Source organism: Aquila chrysaetos, chromosome 4 (genome assembly GCF_900496995.4).
Source record: "Aquila chrysaetos chrysaetos chromosome 4, bAquChr1.4, whole genome shotgun sequence".
NCBI lineage: Eukaryota > Metazoa > Chordata > Aves > Accipitriformes > Accipitridae > Aquila > Aquila chrysaetos.
The window spans coordinates 60,076,808-60,094,351 of record NC_044007.1 but is presented as its reverse complement, the minus strand read 5'-3'; the positions used below and the strand labels follow the sequence as shown (position 1 = coordinate 60,094,351).

Below are 17,544 nucleotides of genomic sequence, written 5' to 3'. Positions count from 1 at the left end.
CATATTGCATTCATATGCCTTTCTAATGCCAAATCATTTTCAGGAATGCTCGTTATGTCTTGATGCTCCCTTGCCATTCCATATGCAACACTGAAATTACATTGTTGCTGACATTGGCTCAGGTATGGTTTACTCCAGACTTATGCCAGGACTGAATTCTATCCACAGGTATACTTCATATTTTCAATTTAAAAGAGAAAACAAACAAACAAACACACACTTATTATGTAGAAGTTACCATACTATTTTCATTCTCCAAAATATTGAAAAGGCTCTATTCCTCTTCAGGCCTTTATATCAACAGATGACAAAGACAGGTGAATCAACCAATGTCACAGAGCAGATCAGTGACAAAGCTGGGCAGATAACTTGATATTCTGATTCTAAGACCAACAACATCTCTTTTCAGCAGCATCATTATTAGTTGTAGTAACAGTCGCATTGCTGTTCTCTTTAGAAGACCTAATCATCATCTGTGACCTAGTGTATGAAGCACCGTACATAGAAAATTCAAAACCATAAAACTTTCCTCTACGAAATAGCAACTACAGAAAGAGATGAGCAGTGGATGTATACAGGAAAGGATGAAGAATGAGACAGGAAGACATTGTCATTCAGCATGGTCTCCACGTACCATCAGACTTAACTCTGTTGTAGGTGAGAACAGACTGCCAGTCAGCCACAGCTTTGGTATATATTATTTGCTTTACCTCTTCATGAGTGCAAATTCACCAGAAGACAACAGAAATCTTTTCAGTTTCTGAAGCTGTGTTTTTTTTGTAGTATACAGAGGACAAAGTAAAGACAACTCAATACAGATGACAATAATTGGCTAAATAAGACTGAATAGAACATATGCCATTTGAAAGATGCCTCCTCTGCTTCTGTCTTGCTTTCAGTTGTAGGCAACTGGATTTGTGTACATATTTACTACAGGGGTTAAATTCTAAAAGCTTTCCCTTCCTGTCTTCTCTGTGTATATCTATGTCTTCCCAGAACTACATGAAGTCTGGATTATTGGTTACCTCTGTTTACTTCCAAGGAACTGTGGGTTTTGAATGTTGAAATAACGCCACATTTCACAGTAGCTATTTGAATTAAAATCCCTTCATGAAAGTGCTTTGTGCATGAGCCAAGATGGTCTACATTAATCTTTGAGTCCCAATAAAGTATATTGACCTGTGCTAAGCCACAGTAAAAAAATGTCATACATAATATATTAATCTAATTCTCACTATCAGCTGCTACTATCATTTTTTATATTATTTTATTTTGTTATCATATAATAATTTACACTGAAAGAAAAATCATAGCTTTACCTCAAAGCTAGTTTGTCAAGGTCATATAAAAAGAGTAGGAAACTATTAAATCTTTTTCCTAATTCCCAAGCTTTGACTTTGACACTGGCTTGTTCTCCATTCACCTTCTACATGTGACTACTACAAAAGATAATGAATGTGTGCCCAAAACAGCAAAATGATGTATTAGCAAAAGCTTTAGTGTCATATATTATCTTTGGGGGGACAGAGGATGGAAGGGGCAAGAAGAGAAAGGAGGAGACAAAATGTTCATCTTTTCACTAACCTGTTCTAAATAAATTATTTTTTACACTGCTTGAATCTTCACAGTGTCCTTGGAGGTAAATATACCACACTTTTTCATTGCTGTAGTTGTTTTCTATATGTCACAGTCAAACTCTACTAGAAACTGAAGGGGAAAATAAATATAAACAAATATCCAGCCAGAAATACTAACTGCATCAACAGGTTGTATGTCCTATGAGAGCTCCATTCATTTGTTCATCACACATGAACTAGGAAAACTTAATGTTTTGAGGAATAGAAAAAATCGTATTAAGCTTATCACTTAGATATTTAATCTCTCTCCTTAACGGTTCTTTCTTTATATTTGGATAAGAAGATGAGACCTGACCAAGTACTGTAGACTGTTGGAAGATACTGTTCCACAGGATGGAAACATTATTAGCTTAGAGGAAATTGTATTCCAGTACCATCTGTTAAAATGTTATTTTTCACATCATTAGGTCATGTATGAAGCAATAAAAACACCAGGAAAAGCTTAATACTCTTAATCTTTCTGCCATTTTGTTGCTCCAGCCCCTTTTGATGTTAATAAAATCTCAAGCAACAGTGAGAGAACAGATTCCAAAACAGGAAGATTATGATTCATTTGGATTGTACCTACAGTCATGGAAGTCAGTAAAGCTGCAGATGGTTACACAGTCTGAGGAAAGGTATAATAATTTGATTTTCATAGCTCAGAAATTTTATATGTTCTTAATTTTAGGGAGAGAGAGGTGTGAGGGTTTTTTTCTCCAGTCAGTATTTCACCATTGGTACTTCATCAAGTGTAAACCTTTTGTAACAGTGTCTTTATTTAGCATGTGCACAGAAATTATGTTTGTGAGCAAGGGTGCTGTTTGTTACAGCAAAGTTATGTGTACTATACTGATGGTAAGTAGTTTATGCCATCAAAAACATCCTATTAAGATACTTGCATTACCATTAAAAGATGCAGACTGTGGCTTCTAGAAAGGGAAAGTCAGTAGAAGACATTGTGTAAAAAGAAAGGGTATCCAGCTCAAAGCAACAATCTCTCGTCTTGATGCTGTAAGTAGTCTTCTATCAGTCTTCCCTAACAATGTGTATAAATCCTGACACCTCTTGAAAGGCACAGGGAGATCTGCCAAGTACTTCAACATGATCAGGATTTCACCTAGCATTTTTTAGGTGCATCAGTAAACACTTCTTTCTCCATGTAATTTCAGCAGTGTGATAATAAAAAAGGATGCTTTGATCATTAAGGAAATACAAGGACATTAAAATTCAGACTGACCATTCTTGTCAGACTCGAATGGTCTAATGTGGCTTGAATGTCTGGCTGGATATCACACTTATCCTAACTGATGAGTAGTTAGTCTCAATGAGAGGTAAAGCATCAATGTTTTAGGGAGTACTAAGGCAGAGCAATAATTAAAACACTGCATTAAAAGTCAGTGCACATAGGGGCATTTTGTACTTGTGCTGTTTTACTTTTGTAACTTTTTCCTCTTTTTCTGTGCACCAAGATCATGATATAAATAATAATGATGAAACTGAGCTACAGGTAACAAACCTTGACAATTCTAAAATTTGATTTTGCTAAATGTGTAAAAATGGCTGATAGTAGTGCCAGAAAATGACAGTATATTTTAAAGTTGTAAGATTAGACCCATGTCATGATTTGAATGGTGTTAATGGCAGCTTAGCTATAGTGTTTGTGAGCTTGTGTTTAGAGAAAGTAACAGATTAGTTTCACTGCAGTCTGTTGCTGCTATGTTCAGCTTTTTCTCCATAGCTTCTTGACATCAAAGAGAAGGAACTTCTCAGGACTTTATTTTGTTCTATTAACGGAAGAGAAAATGGGGGGTTGAAGTTAAAACTGAATAAAAGTCAGGATATAGCTGACTGGTGTGTTTTTGACCAAAGAAAAAGAAAAACAAAAAATCCAGTGAAAAAAGTCACCCCATCCAAACAAGCTTTTCACCAAGAACACCAGTTTTAACAATACCAAAAAAACCCCAAAACAAAACAACCAACAACTTCACAGGTCTCAACTAGCATGACCTAGGAGTCAAGACATCATCAGACAGGAATAATTGAATAGAACGACCTAGTAAATAGTCTTTCAGCCTTTGTGAGGAGGAGACCAAGATCTAATTCCCTCCTGTGTCTAACTTAGACTCAACATGATTTTGCTCTAATGTACAATGAAAAAAAATTCTGGCTTTGGCAGAGATGGTAGGGAGTAGAAGGAGAAAATAAAATCCTTGACTTTTTTCTAGTCCTGCTTCAGCATTCAGCTTGTTGTTATGATGCACAATAGGTTCATGACCTTAGTTAATCAACCAAATATTAAACTCCATTAAACTTTATGCCATTTCTAGGAATAGGAATTTCAATCTGATACCATTTTACTATAAAATAACCTATGGCTTTAAAACATTATGGAAATAGCAGTCCTTGCAACACTTCTAACGTCTTCTAAATTATTTTGGGTCAAAATATGAAAACAATTTGCTTTTACTGTGTGGGCAATCTTAAAAGTTTTGCCTGAGTCTAAACTACATTTTTCTACATCACACATTAATGAGGATAAATAAATTTTTTGAGAGTGAGGTTCATTGTTTCAGATACTTTCTGGTTAAATAAAGTATTTTAAAATAAATAGTGTGTGGGTGGAATGTTTAAATATACATATAATTTTAGGAAATATATGTTCACATATGAGATAAGAGAAGAAGCATGTGTATGATACCCCACTGTGGCTTCAAATCAGATTTTTTTCTGATTTCCAAGAAATTCCTATGCTGTTTTCTGCTTTCATTGTGTTTGATTAGATACCTAAACATTCCATGACAATGTGTCATATAACGCTTGGGTAAATCAAGTTTTTTCAACCAATATATTTCTGTCTGCAATTGTATGATCTAAGGTTTCACAGTTTAGGTACCACATTGAAAGATTTATTTTCTCTTTTCTGAGAAATGATAAATTATAGTCACAAAGCAAAGTATAGCATTCATTTGTGGATATGTTTTTCATTCCCTTCACATAGGAAATAGATTATTTCTCTTGTATGCTGTGATTCTCCTAGTTCAAAGAACAAAATCACAGGTAGATATCCATAAAAAACTTTTCAGTAAACAATACAATACATTTTTAGCTGCATTGATCCTGAGCAGAGGAAGAATTCTTGGTGTGGAAGAATTGGTGCTGGGGTGTAAATATACCTTAGGATATATTTGGGAAACTTAGATATATATCTGGGAAACTTGGTGATGCCATATTTAAGACTGCAACTTGTAGACTTCTGGTTACCTTGTAGACCTTCCTGTTTCTGTCAAATAAATAGAATGACATTTCTATCTTTAGCAATTTGCTTTTAGAGTCACAGACCAATAAAAATATACTTGACCCCATCTAACTATTACTAATGAGGTGAATACAATGTTGTCTCAAACCACTATTACTCTACATAGTTTCTCAAGTAGAGAAAAATTCTACACATAGAAAAATAAAATCAGCCACATGACAGGCTGCAACCAAGAATTTAATACTAGATTTGATATAGGTAATTGTGTTCACCTTTCAACTCTTTAATGATCTTAAAAGTCAATGTAATTGTACACTTTATAGTATATTTATTTCTTTTTCAGAACGACAAACTATTACTGTTCTTTCTATCATACAAGAGTACTTGTCCATAAAAATAAGATGCTGACATTTTATATTTCATAATATGCTTTTATCCAAAATCTCTAAAAAGAAAAAAGGACAGGAAATATTTTGTTATTGATAAGTGCCAGCACCTGAAGTGTAAATTGGATAAAGTAATTGAGAAAAGACCTTAACTTTAAAGGGAAATTCCTATGAATCCCGCTCACCCCTTTCAAAACAACAAAGAAAACAACAAGTAAAAACGAAGCAATTTTTTTTTCCCTTAATTCTTAGGGAGGAGGAGAGGTTTCAGTCAGTATCATCAGATTTCATGAGTCCTGCAGTGATTGTATTAACCCAGCCACCAGAATTAGTAGGCTTAGGAAGGCCTGTGCTATGTCTTAGTGAGGATATAACTTAGTAGAGTAAGTACACTAAGTTTATTCTTTTGAATTAAAAATGTAAGTCACAATGTCCACTGTTTAACTCTTGAATTCAGTAGATTTTCCACTGGTCAAAGCAGAGTAAGGAGTCTTGCCCTAAATCTTCTTCAAATGGTTTAACTTTACATGGATTTTCTTTTAGTAGCACTCTTAAACCCATATGCTTTTCAAGGTGCTTGAACATCTCAATTTAAAATAAGCCTATTCAATCGTCATATGGTAAAAGGAAAGAGATCTTGGCATTTCACTGTAAGATGGGAGTGGTTGCAATGTTTGACATACTTTTGAAGGAGGACTTGTGGCCTCTAGTTAGATACTGGAGCTCTTCAGAAAGTTAAATAAATAAAATGGGAAGTCTTTTTAAAAGGCCTTTCTAATTAATTTGCTCAAATAATTTCATAACCTTTCCAGGACAGAGAAAATATTTCTTATATTTTACACTATTTAGTCAGTAGAATCTACTTTATGACATCAGGCTATGTAATATAAATAAAACCTACATTCATGGTAACTTATGGCGAACGTTATATAGTATGTGTGTTATACGTACTGTGTGTATATATTATAGTAAACATCTGTCATCAAACATAAGGGATTTCCACCTTTCTTACTGCAATAATATAATCAGTTGGTAAGCATATATAATGTAACAACAAATTTGCTTGATTATTTTAGAAGTGTGCAACAGAAAATACATATATGCAAGAGTTTTTATGGCATTGGAGTAAAGCATATTTCTTTCCATAGAAAACACACCAAAAAAACCCCCAACGCACCCTAACATACTTTCATGGCAGGGGAGCTTTTTGGTTTTTTACAGATATAGAAGGTGGAAGAGCAAGGGAATTGTGCTGTTTACTCTAAACCACATTTAAATCTCTTTTGAGTGTTATGTGCTAAAATCAGCATTTTTGACATCTTAATCCAGATGCATGAATTATCTTCCCACAAACAACAAGGAGATTAATAAAAAACTGTTCTCTCAGCACCTTGTTGATTTAATACCTGCTTAACTCCTGCAGCATATCTTGCTCTCATTAAACTGCATACACGTAGCTCATTTTGGGGTTGTTTTTTTTTTTAATTTTTTATTGAAAATCTTACATGTATGACTAAAAGTCATGGGTGACATCTTTCAGTTCCATTACAAAATCTGTCATATATATATATATATACCTATATATATATATTTAATACAGCTAGAAGCAAATCTACTGAATTATGAAATAATGATTGTCTACCAAAATGTAACTCAAATTAAATATGTTGCAGATGATTAATATTATTTTGTTTTCTCTGATGGAGCTGAAGGCCACTTTCACATAGTTAATTAATAATGCTGGGCTGCAAAAATTACAAAGCCTTAAAGATAAATTCCTGTCTCCCAGCCTGGTGTCACCCATACATTAGGATTTTAGTACAAGGATCCTTCTTTCAGAAAGAAGTACTTTTAGAGTGAGCATCATCCTCTATGGAGTACCTTCTATCCACAAACAGAGTCCTGCAAACAATTCTGTATGCCTCTCAGTAACTGCAGGCAAATCAAGTCATTTCAAGCTAGAGTTAAGTCATTTCAAGTTAGGTTCAAGCAAAAAAGTTTGCAGGAGCAGAGTCTAACTTAGGAACTCACCTACAGATTATCTAAAACAAAAGAATCTGAAATAATACTTAAAACCACTATTTTACTTGAATAAATGCCTTATTATCTAGTAATAAATCATGAAAGATGAAGTATAAATATTGTCAGAATCATAAAAAAGTTGTCTTATTCTAAGAAATCCTACTCCAAAATCATACAGTATTTTAACCAACAGCAGTTGTCCTTCTGTTTTGGCACTCCTGAACCAGCGTAGAAATTATGTGTAGTGAGTTAACACCTTTGGGGAAAAATACTTCTGTGCAGCAGGACCTAAAGATGATTTCTGGAGTTAATAGCATTACATTGCTTAACATAAGAAAGAAATTGAAGAGTCTTTTACTGTGATTCATCAGCAGCAAAAGAGAAGGGGAAGGAGAAAAGCAAGGTGTTTACAGTCTTTGAAGCATATAGCGTGTTTAACCTTGAAAATTAAATCTTGCATTAAAGACACTCCCAGCTACCTCTGTAGTCTTCTTTCCAAAAATTCAATGTACAAATATTTTATTTAAATGTCTCAGACTTTGTAATGGCTCAGAAGAACAACTGCATGTCCTTGGAGCTGCTCTCCCTTCTGAGAGATGAATGGCAGGCGAGATTGCTTTACTGTAATTTCTCCATTTCCATGCTTCATTTCCTACATTTATCTGAGACTGGAGAAAAATCAGCATGTTCTGACAAGTCTAATACCATGAGGCAGTAAAATGGACCTGAATTTAGTGGAGATTGGAGCTCCAAAATAAATATAACACTTTATGTCAAATAATAATAAAAAAGGATAAATTCTCCTGTACAAATCAGAAGAGACAATAAAAAATAGCAAATAGATAGCAACACCTTTTCTATACCTACAAGAGCATCACAAAACTTTTCAACCAGAAGAATTCCCCTCCATATTTCTCATTTTATGGGGTTTGTAAACTACTTTGGTAAGTTGATGACAAACATTGTGGAATTTCTTAGTACAAAAGGTAATTTTTCATAAAACTACCCAGAAAATTACAGAGAGTTCTAATTAAATAGCTCTGAGAACAAACAGGGAGAAGCAAAAAAATGACCTGCTGGGCTTTTGTTTGTTTTCGTGTCTGTCCTTCTGCTTTTGGCCTAGCAAGCTGCATGCAACACTGTAAAGAAAATTTGTTAAAAAAAACTTGCATCTGTAAATGCTATATATTGTAATGTTGTATTGAATGTTATATTTGTAAATTTGTTTCTTCTTACACTTATCTCATACCAGAGACTATGTGTTCTAGATATAGCAATACTGCGAAGGCATCTACAGGGTACCATTGGCTCATTGAGGTCACAGTGCATAACATACTTTTGAAAGTGAGTTACCTCTGCAGGTATCTGAGGGTTGCTATCTATTTGAACGCGGCTGAGCATTTCATTTTATCAAAAATGCCACCAAATGCTCATATTCTGTGTGGTCAGTGCAGTCCCTAGGACAAGTCTAATGAAGATATGTACCACCAAGGCAAAAAAACCTAAAAGGTTAAAAATGGAGAAATATTTACAACTTTCTTCAGTCCGTAAGGTTGAGTTTTCTGTTTTAGTATTCTTCAGTGCATTTTCAGAGAGAGGTTCCAAGGCTATGAGTATAAGCAGTCTGGTCCAGTCCCATACATATCCGCAAGCCTTTTAAAGCGAGGGCCCCAGTCACTGAGGTAATCGTAGTTCTGATCAGAGTTTGAGCTGATCGAATCTAAAGAACTGAGCGACTCTGCCACCGAGCCATTCCCCTCAAACGCGTATGTCTGCAGGGAGTCGTAGGGTGGCGCGCAGGGGTCCACGTCCGCTTCTTTTAGTCTTTCCCAGATAAATTCCCGAAAAATGACGTTATCTGGAATGCTTTTAAAAGTTGGTCTGCTCAAGAACTGAATCTCAGGCGTCACATCCCTTCTGGTCTTGGTGTCTCGGATGATGTTGAGGTTTCTCAAGGCAGCCATGTCAAAAGCCTCAGTGTCTTCTTCTCCACCACCCTCGTCATCATACCTGACAATGTTCTCTCTGATATCTCTCTCTTCATCGAAAATGAGGGGCTCTTTTTTCCGTCGCCTCATAGTGACAATCAGTAAGACAAGAACTGTAACACAGAAAGACAGGAATTTTAGCAACGCCAAAGTTTCCTCATATTTTTCCTAGTGGTGGAAGTACTCATTAATTTATATGGCAAAGACCCAAGGAAATAGCAGGCAATGAGATTTGAAACCTAGCAGGTTCTGAAACAGCTTTTAAACTGTAAGCTTTTTAGACGTTAAAGAATCTATTTCCAAAACCATTCTGGATTAACGTCTTCATCTCTAATTCTATATCTATGCTGTCTTCTAAACATAAATTTTAGAACTGGTTCAGTCTGACTATTACAATCTCACAGCCATGAAATAAAAAAAAGACCTTTTCCTGAACTCTTAATTGCCCAAGCAATAAAAGCACATTCATAAAGTAACTGAATAGAATTTAACAACCATGGTTTGGGAAGAGACTGAATTAAAGTATATGGCCAATCTCTGCTGAAAAAAAAAATATTTAAAAATTGTAGATTGGACAACAGCGAATTGTTAAGCAATGTGTAAAATAAGACTGTCTTAGTTCATGGATTAAAAATATCTCTGTATAAGACCTCACTTTCCTATGAAGTGCAAAGCACTGTACTTGAGGTTTATGAATTACATCTAATGAGAACTGCTAGGGCTGGAGTTTATTGGATCAGCCAGTGCTAGAAATATAATTTTTTTTTTTTTATTTTAATGCTTACAGTTTCTTTCAGCTTGAAAGCTAATACTAAACTGCAGTAACAGCCAAAATAACTGGGAGAAACTAACTCAAGGCTCCTCTTGTTCAAATACAGTTTTGGTAGAGAAACATCATTGCTGACACACAAAATATGGAACCAGTAATATGAATATTGCACCCATCTGTGGGACATGATGGAGTGTGAATCATCCTCCTAGAAAATTATTAATACTATATTGTAGCATCTGGGTAACATTTGCTGAGTTAATGATACTCCTAGAAAATAGCAGGCATCTCTATGACTGTAAAAATAACAGTATGTTCAAAAGTAAGTGTCATTCCACATTAAATTAATCTCTTCTGATTTTATGTTTATTTTTTAATCTTAAGAATACGTGATTATATGCATTCATATGTCTAAGGTTTACAACCTTTACTTACAGTACTTTGATATGCCAACTAAATGCTGTAGAAACATCTGGAAAAGCAAAAGCTGATATAGAAAAAATTAAGCTTGAGCTTCCCTAGGCAGTCTCAAAAGTGGCCTCCATAAATTGTATGATGTAGGCCTGCCATTCTTGAAAGCCCTTCTTTTCATGGAGGAATTTTTAAAATCAATATCAATCTAGTCATTGTGAGGCATGATTTAATATTGGGATCACTTGGTTAAAATAAACCAGTCATTCAGAGACTGTACATGCAGAAAACTGTATCATACGTCCACAGATGTTATGGTAGTATTTGGAATTGGTTAAAGCATAAGATGACTTAAAGGTGGATTTTCTGCAATTCTTTTTATTTTCCTTTGGAGCCATGCATGTCTAAAAACAAAACTGGAACAAGCTCAATTTTTTTCTAAACTTTTTGACAAATATATTAGGCAATATTTTTTCCCCCTTTTTTCAGCAGCTACCAGGCACACATCTAATGATCCATCTACTAACAGATGCCTTGTGATTCTATATTACTGCAACATCAGCATCACACTCTCACTTTTTTGCCCCTGGCATCTCCCTGATTCATGCTTTATGTATTGAATTCAGAAGCCACTAGTTTGGGGCATTTTGCTTTAAACAATATTTACATAAGCAGTTTGACAATATAAGATTTTGACCTTTACAATGGCTCTTGTGAAATTTCAAAACATTCTGATATTTGTATAATACAAATTGAGCTATAAATTATACAGCAGAGAACATAAAATTGTTATCAGAGACAATTGTACTCCACTCTTAATGTTTTTCCTTATTATAACAGATATTTTAAAGTGAAAGACAGATTAGCTTGCTGAGAGTACAAATACACATTTAAGCCAAGATTGCTATTGACATAACTTTTTAATTATTATTTTTAACTTTTACTGCCACATTTTTTATTGCCATATAGGTATGCAGCTTATCATTTCCTTTACTTAAGTGTAAATGCATTTTCACACCACTGGCCCTCTTAACATACTTCATTTTGAAAGTTAAATACCTGCTAATAAGTGAAAAATATGAAACTTAGGAGGCAGGTTAGCCTAAAGGTACAATAAAAATCAAGATACGTTGAATGATTTATATAGTATTCCTTGTACATCTCACACTTGCTTGAAGCCAAGAAAAATATGGAGTCTTTCTAAAGGTTAAATATTTTAGCATTTAGATGGCTTTATGAGATTATTAATTTCCTGCCTTTCCAACAGCTATGAACAATAAAGTTTAACCTCTAAATGAACAAAGCTTCAGCTGCATTGCAGGAACTGCAGAGAGGAATACAAGCCCCAAACAAATTTCACTGATATCTAAATCAGGTGCAAATGGTTTTAAAGCTTATCCATTTCTCATTAAGTCATGGTGGGGTTTTTACCCTGCATTTATCACAAAAGCAAAGATTAAGTCAGTAATTAGTGACTGGCTGAACATCTAGAAAACCTAATTTTATGCTTTTTAGAGAAGAAATAATACAATGGAAAAGTTTTAGGGACATACGTATTGCACATTGAGGCCACTAGTTTGGCTCCATACTGGTATGCCAAACTCATGCTAAAGAGATGAAATGGCAATACTGATTTTGTATGTGATTCAACAAATACATAAACCAATCAGTATTAGAAGTCACTATTTACAAAAGAGTAAATAACCAGAACTAATAAAGATAGATCTACACTAACCTTTTTGTTTTGATTTACCTGAATTTTTAGAAATGTTGATTTTTGTTTAACGGGTACAATAGCCAAGAGAAAATGTCATTTGTATTTACATTAGCTGTGGTAACAAATAGGTTTATCCTTCTGTCAGCATAGATGTAATAATAATATCAGTAGTTTCAGTTTACCTGAATCAGTCTTTAAACAAACACCTTTGAATACAAGAGTGGATATTTGCTTTGCCATTTTGCAGTGTGCTTTATGGAATTAACATGAAATTTCCATTTTGGTATTATCTGGTAAAAAGTCAGGTTTAGGTCACCAGGGCATATTTCTCTGTTTTAGTATTAATCTTTCCTTTAAGACTCGAGGTAACTGCAACATAATTGTAAGGAAGCCATAAACACCCTGAGAGCACCTGAGGGAGAAGACTACCTGCAGAGCTATACAGTAAGGGACAGAGCTAAATCCCAAGCGTTACCACGCCGTGTATATGGTATGCCCCTAAGCCTGGCATTTAGTATAGCAATAAGCCACATCAGCTGCAAGCTAATCTGCACATCGGTTTATGCCTTAGGTGTGTCATGATTCATAAAGCTGAAGACCGGAGATCCTCAGCCATCTAAGCAGCACGCTAATAACCTATTTAGTTATACCTTGCAGTTGCCAGTACAGTCAGATGAGATTTGGGGATTACAGAGGCCAAGACTCAGGAAACCTGCATTTAATTCCCAGCTAACAAGCTTCATATATAACTGTTGTTTAATCAGTTTGGATTGATATTTGCAAAGTGACTGTGACCTTTAAATGCCCACACTGAGTGACCCTAATAGGCTCTATAACTTTCAGAAAACAGCTTCTGCATTGCATACTGAAGCCCCTTTTAAATGACTTAATTTGGATACCCCCAAATTAAAACAATTACAGTTTTATCACTTTTAAAACTGCAAGACCCAAACCCACACATACTAGACAGTAACATTCTGTATACATTTTACCTGTTTAGAGAATAAGATCCTTATGACTAAGACTGTTTCTTCTTGTTTACGAATCACACAATTATGTGTGCTGATTTAATCAGGTTCTTGTAGGTATTGTGATAATAATAACAAATTCCTCGTCTTTCAACTGAAAAAATAATAATTTAAATCTGTATTTTGAAGTTTAATCAACGTATTATTAACTTGTAAACTCTAGTACCACACTAACAGGAGCTTTTTTTAGTGTTTCTAAGGAAATAGGTGGTACTAATAGATTATATTCAGAAGTATGAAAGATAAAAATCATGAAAAAGCATTATGTCAATTTAGCTTTCCATTGTTTCAATACAAAGAAAATCTTTAACCTCTCAAATATGATTGGGTTATCTACAGGTGAACATTCTTTTTCTGTATGATTTTATGTACACATTTTATGCTAAGCACTTGTTATAAAAGCAATTATTGTGTCTGGAAGATGCTAACTGAAAAACAAATTACCTTGAATTAAATTACCATATAATTTTCAGAGGAGTTAAAAAATTCCTACTTATTTCTCTAAAAAATATGTACGGTCTAAAACGAATGCAAACTAGCTTTTCATATGCTTTTTATAGAATAAATTGCAAGCACTTTTTTTTTTTCCGTTTTTTTTCTTTAAAACACAGCCTCACTGCAGAGTGAATAATTATAAAGCTCTTTTGAGTAATTAACAAAGTACTGGAACTTTCTTGTGGAATAAAATTCAGAATTTAATCTCCATCAGTCAAGATGAGGAGGGAAAAAGATTTTGGTAAAAAGTTTTTAACTTTTAAAAATTATTTTAGTTTGAAAAAATAGCCTACACCATGTTATATCCAATTATAATGAATCACTATGATTTAGTAACATTATTCCTTCTTAGCATCAGTGGAAACATTGTTCTTATCTAAAATTAATTGGTTCCTTAAGTCAAAATAATAACACTAAGAAATCCCACTGAGACAATCTGAGTCTTCATCAAGACAAATAGTTATTTATTAGACAAAGGGATGTATGGGGCAAGAAGAAATACCAAAGTACATCATACTAACTTTAAGAAGATAAAAGCTTGTTGAGAATTCGAGATACTAGTGCCAGAATGCATGTATCCATGACATCTATGCAAATCTCCTGCCTCCTCCACTTTACAACACTTTACGACTCATGTTGAGATGACATTGATGAATGTGACTGGATTTACACTGCGTGTAACCTTGGATCAGAAAAAAAAAATTGATCCGGTAGCCTGTCTCCTCTTTTCACTGATAAACTCTTACACAAAAAGGTGCATCCCTTGGTCCCAGCCCTGGAACCACTTGCCAACAGCTGAAGCCTGTTTTTTATGCTGTGCTAGTGGATCTTCAGGTTTTTTTCTTGGGAATGGATGTGAAAAGAAAAAGGGAAAAAGGAGAAAAATTCCTAGCAGTGCTACCATTCAGCTGATCCCAGAAAATGTCTTCTAGGAACAAACAGGAGAAGAAGAAAGGCTCTGGGACCAGACAAGCAACAGCATTTGACTGGGATTTCACTGGGCAGCAGTGATGCTTAGGCACCTCTTCCTTGTGAAGACTGGCACCTGGCTGGGAACAAAACAGCAGCAGGATACAGTACCCTAAGGCAGGACTCAAAGCCAGGGTTAGCATACAAACGCAGCCTAAACTGCACCTGCAGCTTTGAACTATATCCAAAAGGAAGAGTTTAGATTGGAAGGGATGATAGCACATACAAACGTCTATTTGGATAAACAGTGGTGACGCATTCAGACAGCTGAATTTGGAAGTTCAATTCTTTGGCAAATAAAATCAATGGTAAGGTGGTCATATGCACCAGAAATATGTGCAGCAGAAGGGACATTTCCCTCTAATGGTTTACAGTGAGGTGAATCAAAGTCAATAAGAAGAGACGTCTATAAATTGTTGAAATACTACCATGAACAGAAATGTGGACCGAAGTCTCTTGATTTGACCTATTCAAATTACTTGGATAACAGTGACAGACAAATCACCACTGGGATTATACCAACCTGAGGAGGCTATGGTCTTCCCCTTCCCCTTAGACTGGTATGTACAGCCAGGGAATAGAAAAATCTCTCCATTGATAACAACACTCAAGAAAATCCTTGTGTGCCGAATCAGTACCCATATTAACATGTGAACTTTCTGACAATAAGCAAAACTGCACTTTTGCTCACCTGCACTCTGCAGGAGTAAAGATGATCCTTCATCTTTACTCCTCAATTTAGGCCTTTACTACTACTATGTAGTCATTTTGTTTAAGGACTAGGCACGAAATGAGAAATGCTAAACCAGGATGTTGACACTGTTCCACTGCTTTCCACTGTCTTTTATCTAGTTACAGTCTCACTGCATGGCATAAAATCCAACTGTGCTACCAGTTGCAGAGGTAACAAAAGATCATTCTGTAGAAGAGGTTCAAGTAAATGATTCCCATCAGTAAATTACATCTGTTCTGTTTTCTGAACATCTTTTTTTTTATGCAAATCAATAAATGTTTAATGATAGTTATATCTCTGAAAAAGGGACACACATGGTTATACAGTGAGTATGCTAAACACATTACTTCCATAAACTGCATTGGCTATCTCTTAAGTATTACATTTGATGCAAGTGATCTTTTTTCCTTTTACTATTATTTCATATATATGTCTGGAGGCAGCTTGACATAGAAACAAATTATCTGAACTTGAAAATCCCAAACTAAAGATTTTGTGTGGCTCATGATACAAAATGCCATTCTGCTGGGAATGTTAGGTGTACCTGTTTACAGAAATTGGGGGGGTGGGGGGAGGGGAGTGGGTTGAAGCTTATATACATATACATATCTATCTCTTTTGCTACTATACATTAAACAGAAAATAAGCGTAACAGGAAGAAGACGTACCTAGCAGTGTCAAGACACAAGCCAATATTGCTATCAGGGCTCCAGTGCTAAGTCCTGCAGGCAAGATATATGCTTCTGCATTGCATGTCTGAGCAATACCATCTGCGTCACAATCACAGACTCTGATTGTGAGGGTATTAGTGCTACTAAGTGAAGGTGATCCACTGTCCACAATGAATATTGGCAAGTAGAAAACAGACTGTTCCTGTCTTCGGAACCCATTTCTTCTGGTTAATACTGTTGCAGTGTTATCTAGGTAAAGGAATAAAAAGATAAATATAAAATACATGACCTTTCTAAAATACAAGCCTATAAATAATACAGTCTTTCACTTAAAAGACTTTATAAACACATTTATATTATTTCAACAAGTTTATCTTTCCTGGTCATATATTTCTGAAGCTGCAGAGATAGGATCATCTGAGATATGATACCAACTAAACAAAAAGCTTTCTGTTTTCCACGCAAGACTGTTTCAAAATTGCAGAGGTTTATTTGATTTTTGTTAAGCTCACAGTTCCACACTCTTGATAGATAGTTGAAGATGAGATCATTATAAAAAAGAAAAAATTTACCCTTCAGTGATCAGATAAAGTACCTACATACCTGTTTCATGTCTGATTTCCAAGGATCTATTTCAATCATTTGCAGATATAGATACCATATTAATGGAAGGGATGAACATACTAATAGGAGAACAAGTTCTGAAGACCAATGAAATATTTTTTGAATGCAAAAAAAACCCAGTTGGTGCACAAATACAGGTAATTGCAGATGTAACAAAGACAAGCACTTGTTTTCAGTCTCATCTGAGAGTCAAGATGACTAATATAATCAGTCTAAAATGTGTGGTTCGATGCTGCCCTGAGTTAGGTGATTAAAAAGTCCACGTGTTCCAGAAAATATGTGCAAAACTCACTGTGTTCAATACAGGTTGACAGCTCCTGAGAGGTAGGGAGTTACATCTCCTAGAATGTATAGAAAAGGTCGGTCGGTCGGTCTGTCTATCTATCTGTCCACCTACTTATCTATCTATTTATAGACAGATATATCTATAGTCCTGTAAAGTTATCTTATTGTGTCATCTATTATGACCTATCTGGCAAAATATGCAAGCACTTCTTCATATAGCATCATATGAGATATGCGTAAAATTACTTAACATCGAAAGAGGCAACTGCTGCTGTGTCTTGCAACTCCATTGATTTTACTGGCATTGCAAAAGTCTGTTATTACCCTTTCCAAATTATAAGTTCTCTGGAAGAGGGCCTGTCTTTTCATTAAATACTCTACAGTACTTGTAACAATGTCAGATTTCTGAACAGAGTCTTATTCTAATGGATTTTTATTATTTTGATCATTATTACTATTACAGTCTTTAGTTTGAATCTGCAAGCTGCTCATATGAAGAAAATTAAGCATGTCAGTAACTACATGCAGGGTAAGCCAATAAATAGGTGTGTGAGAGAACTTTTATTAGGTC

At 34.9% G+C, this 17,544-nt stretch overlaps 1 protein-coding gene across 2 annotated transcripts in view; it reads right to left on the bottom strand.

The window, feature by feature from the left end:
• Positions 1-272: 272 nt before the first annotated feature.
• The window catches only part of CDH7 (cadherin 7), a 78,998-nt gene continuing 61,726 nt past the window's right edge, over positions 273-17,544 (bottom strand). The window contains exons 10-11 of one of the 2 annotated variants that reach the window (XM_030011839.2): positions 10,289-10,293; positions 273-282 (exon numbers count right to left, since the gene is read on the bottom strand). In XM_030011839.2, the coding sequence (XP_029867699.1) occupies positions 281-282; positions 10,289-10,293 (7 nt within the window). In that variant the 3' untranslated portion in view covers positions 273-280. Of the gene's footprint in view, positions 283-4,503; positions 9,385-10,288; positions 10,294-16,061; positions 16,314-17,544 lie in introns of those variants that run through there. The other variant, XM_030011838.2, reaches the window with a different exon arrangement.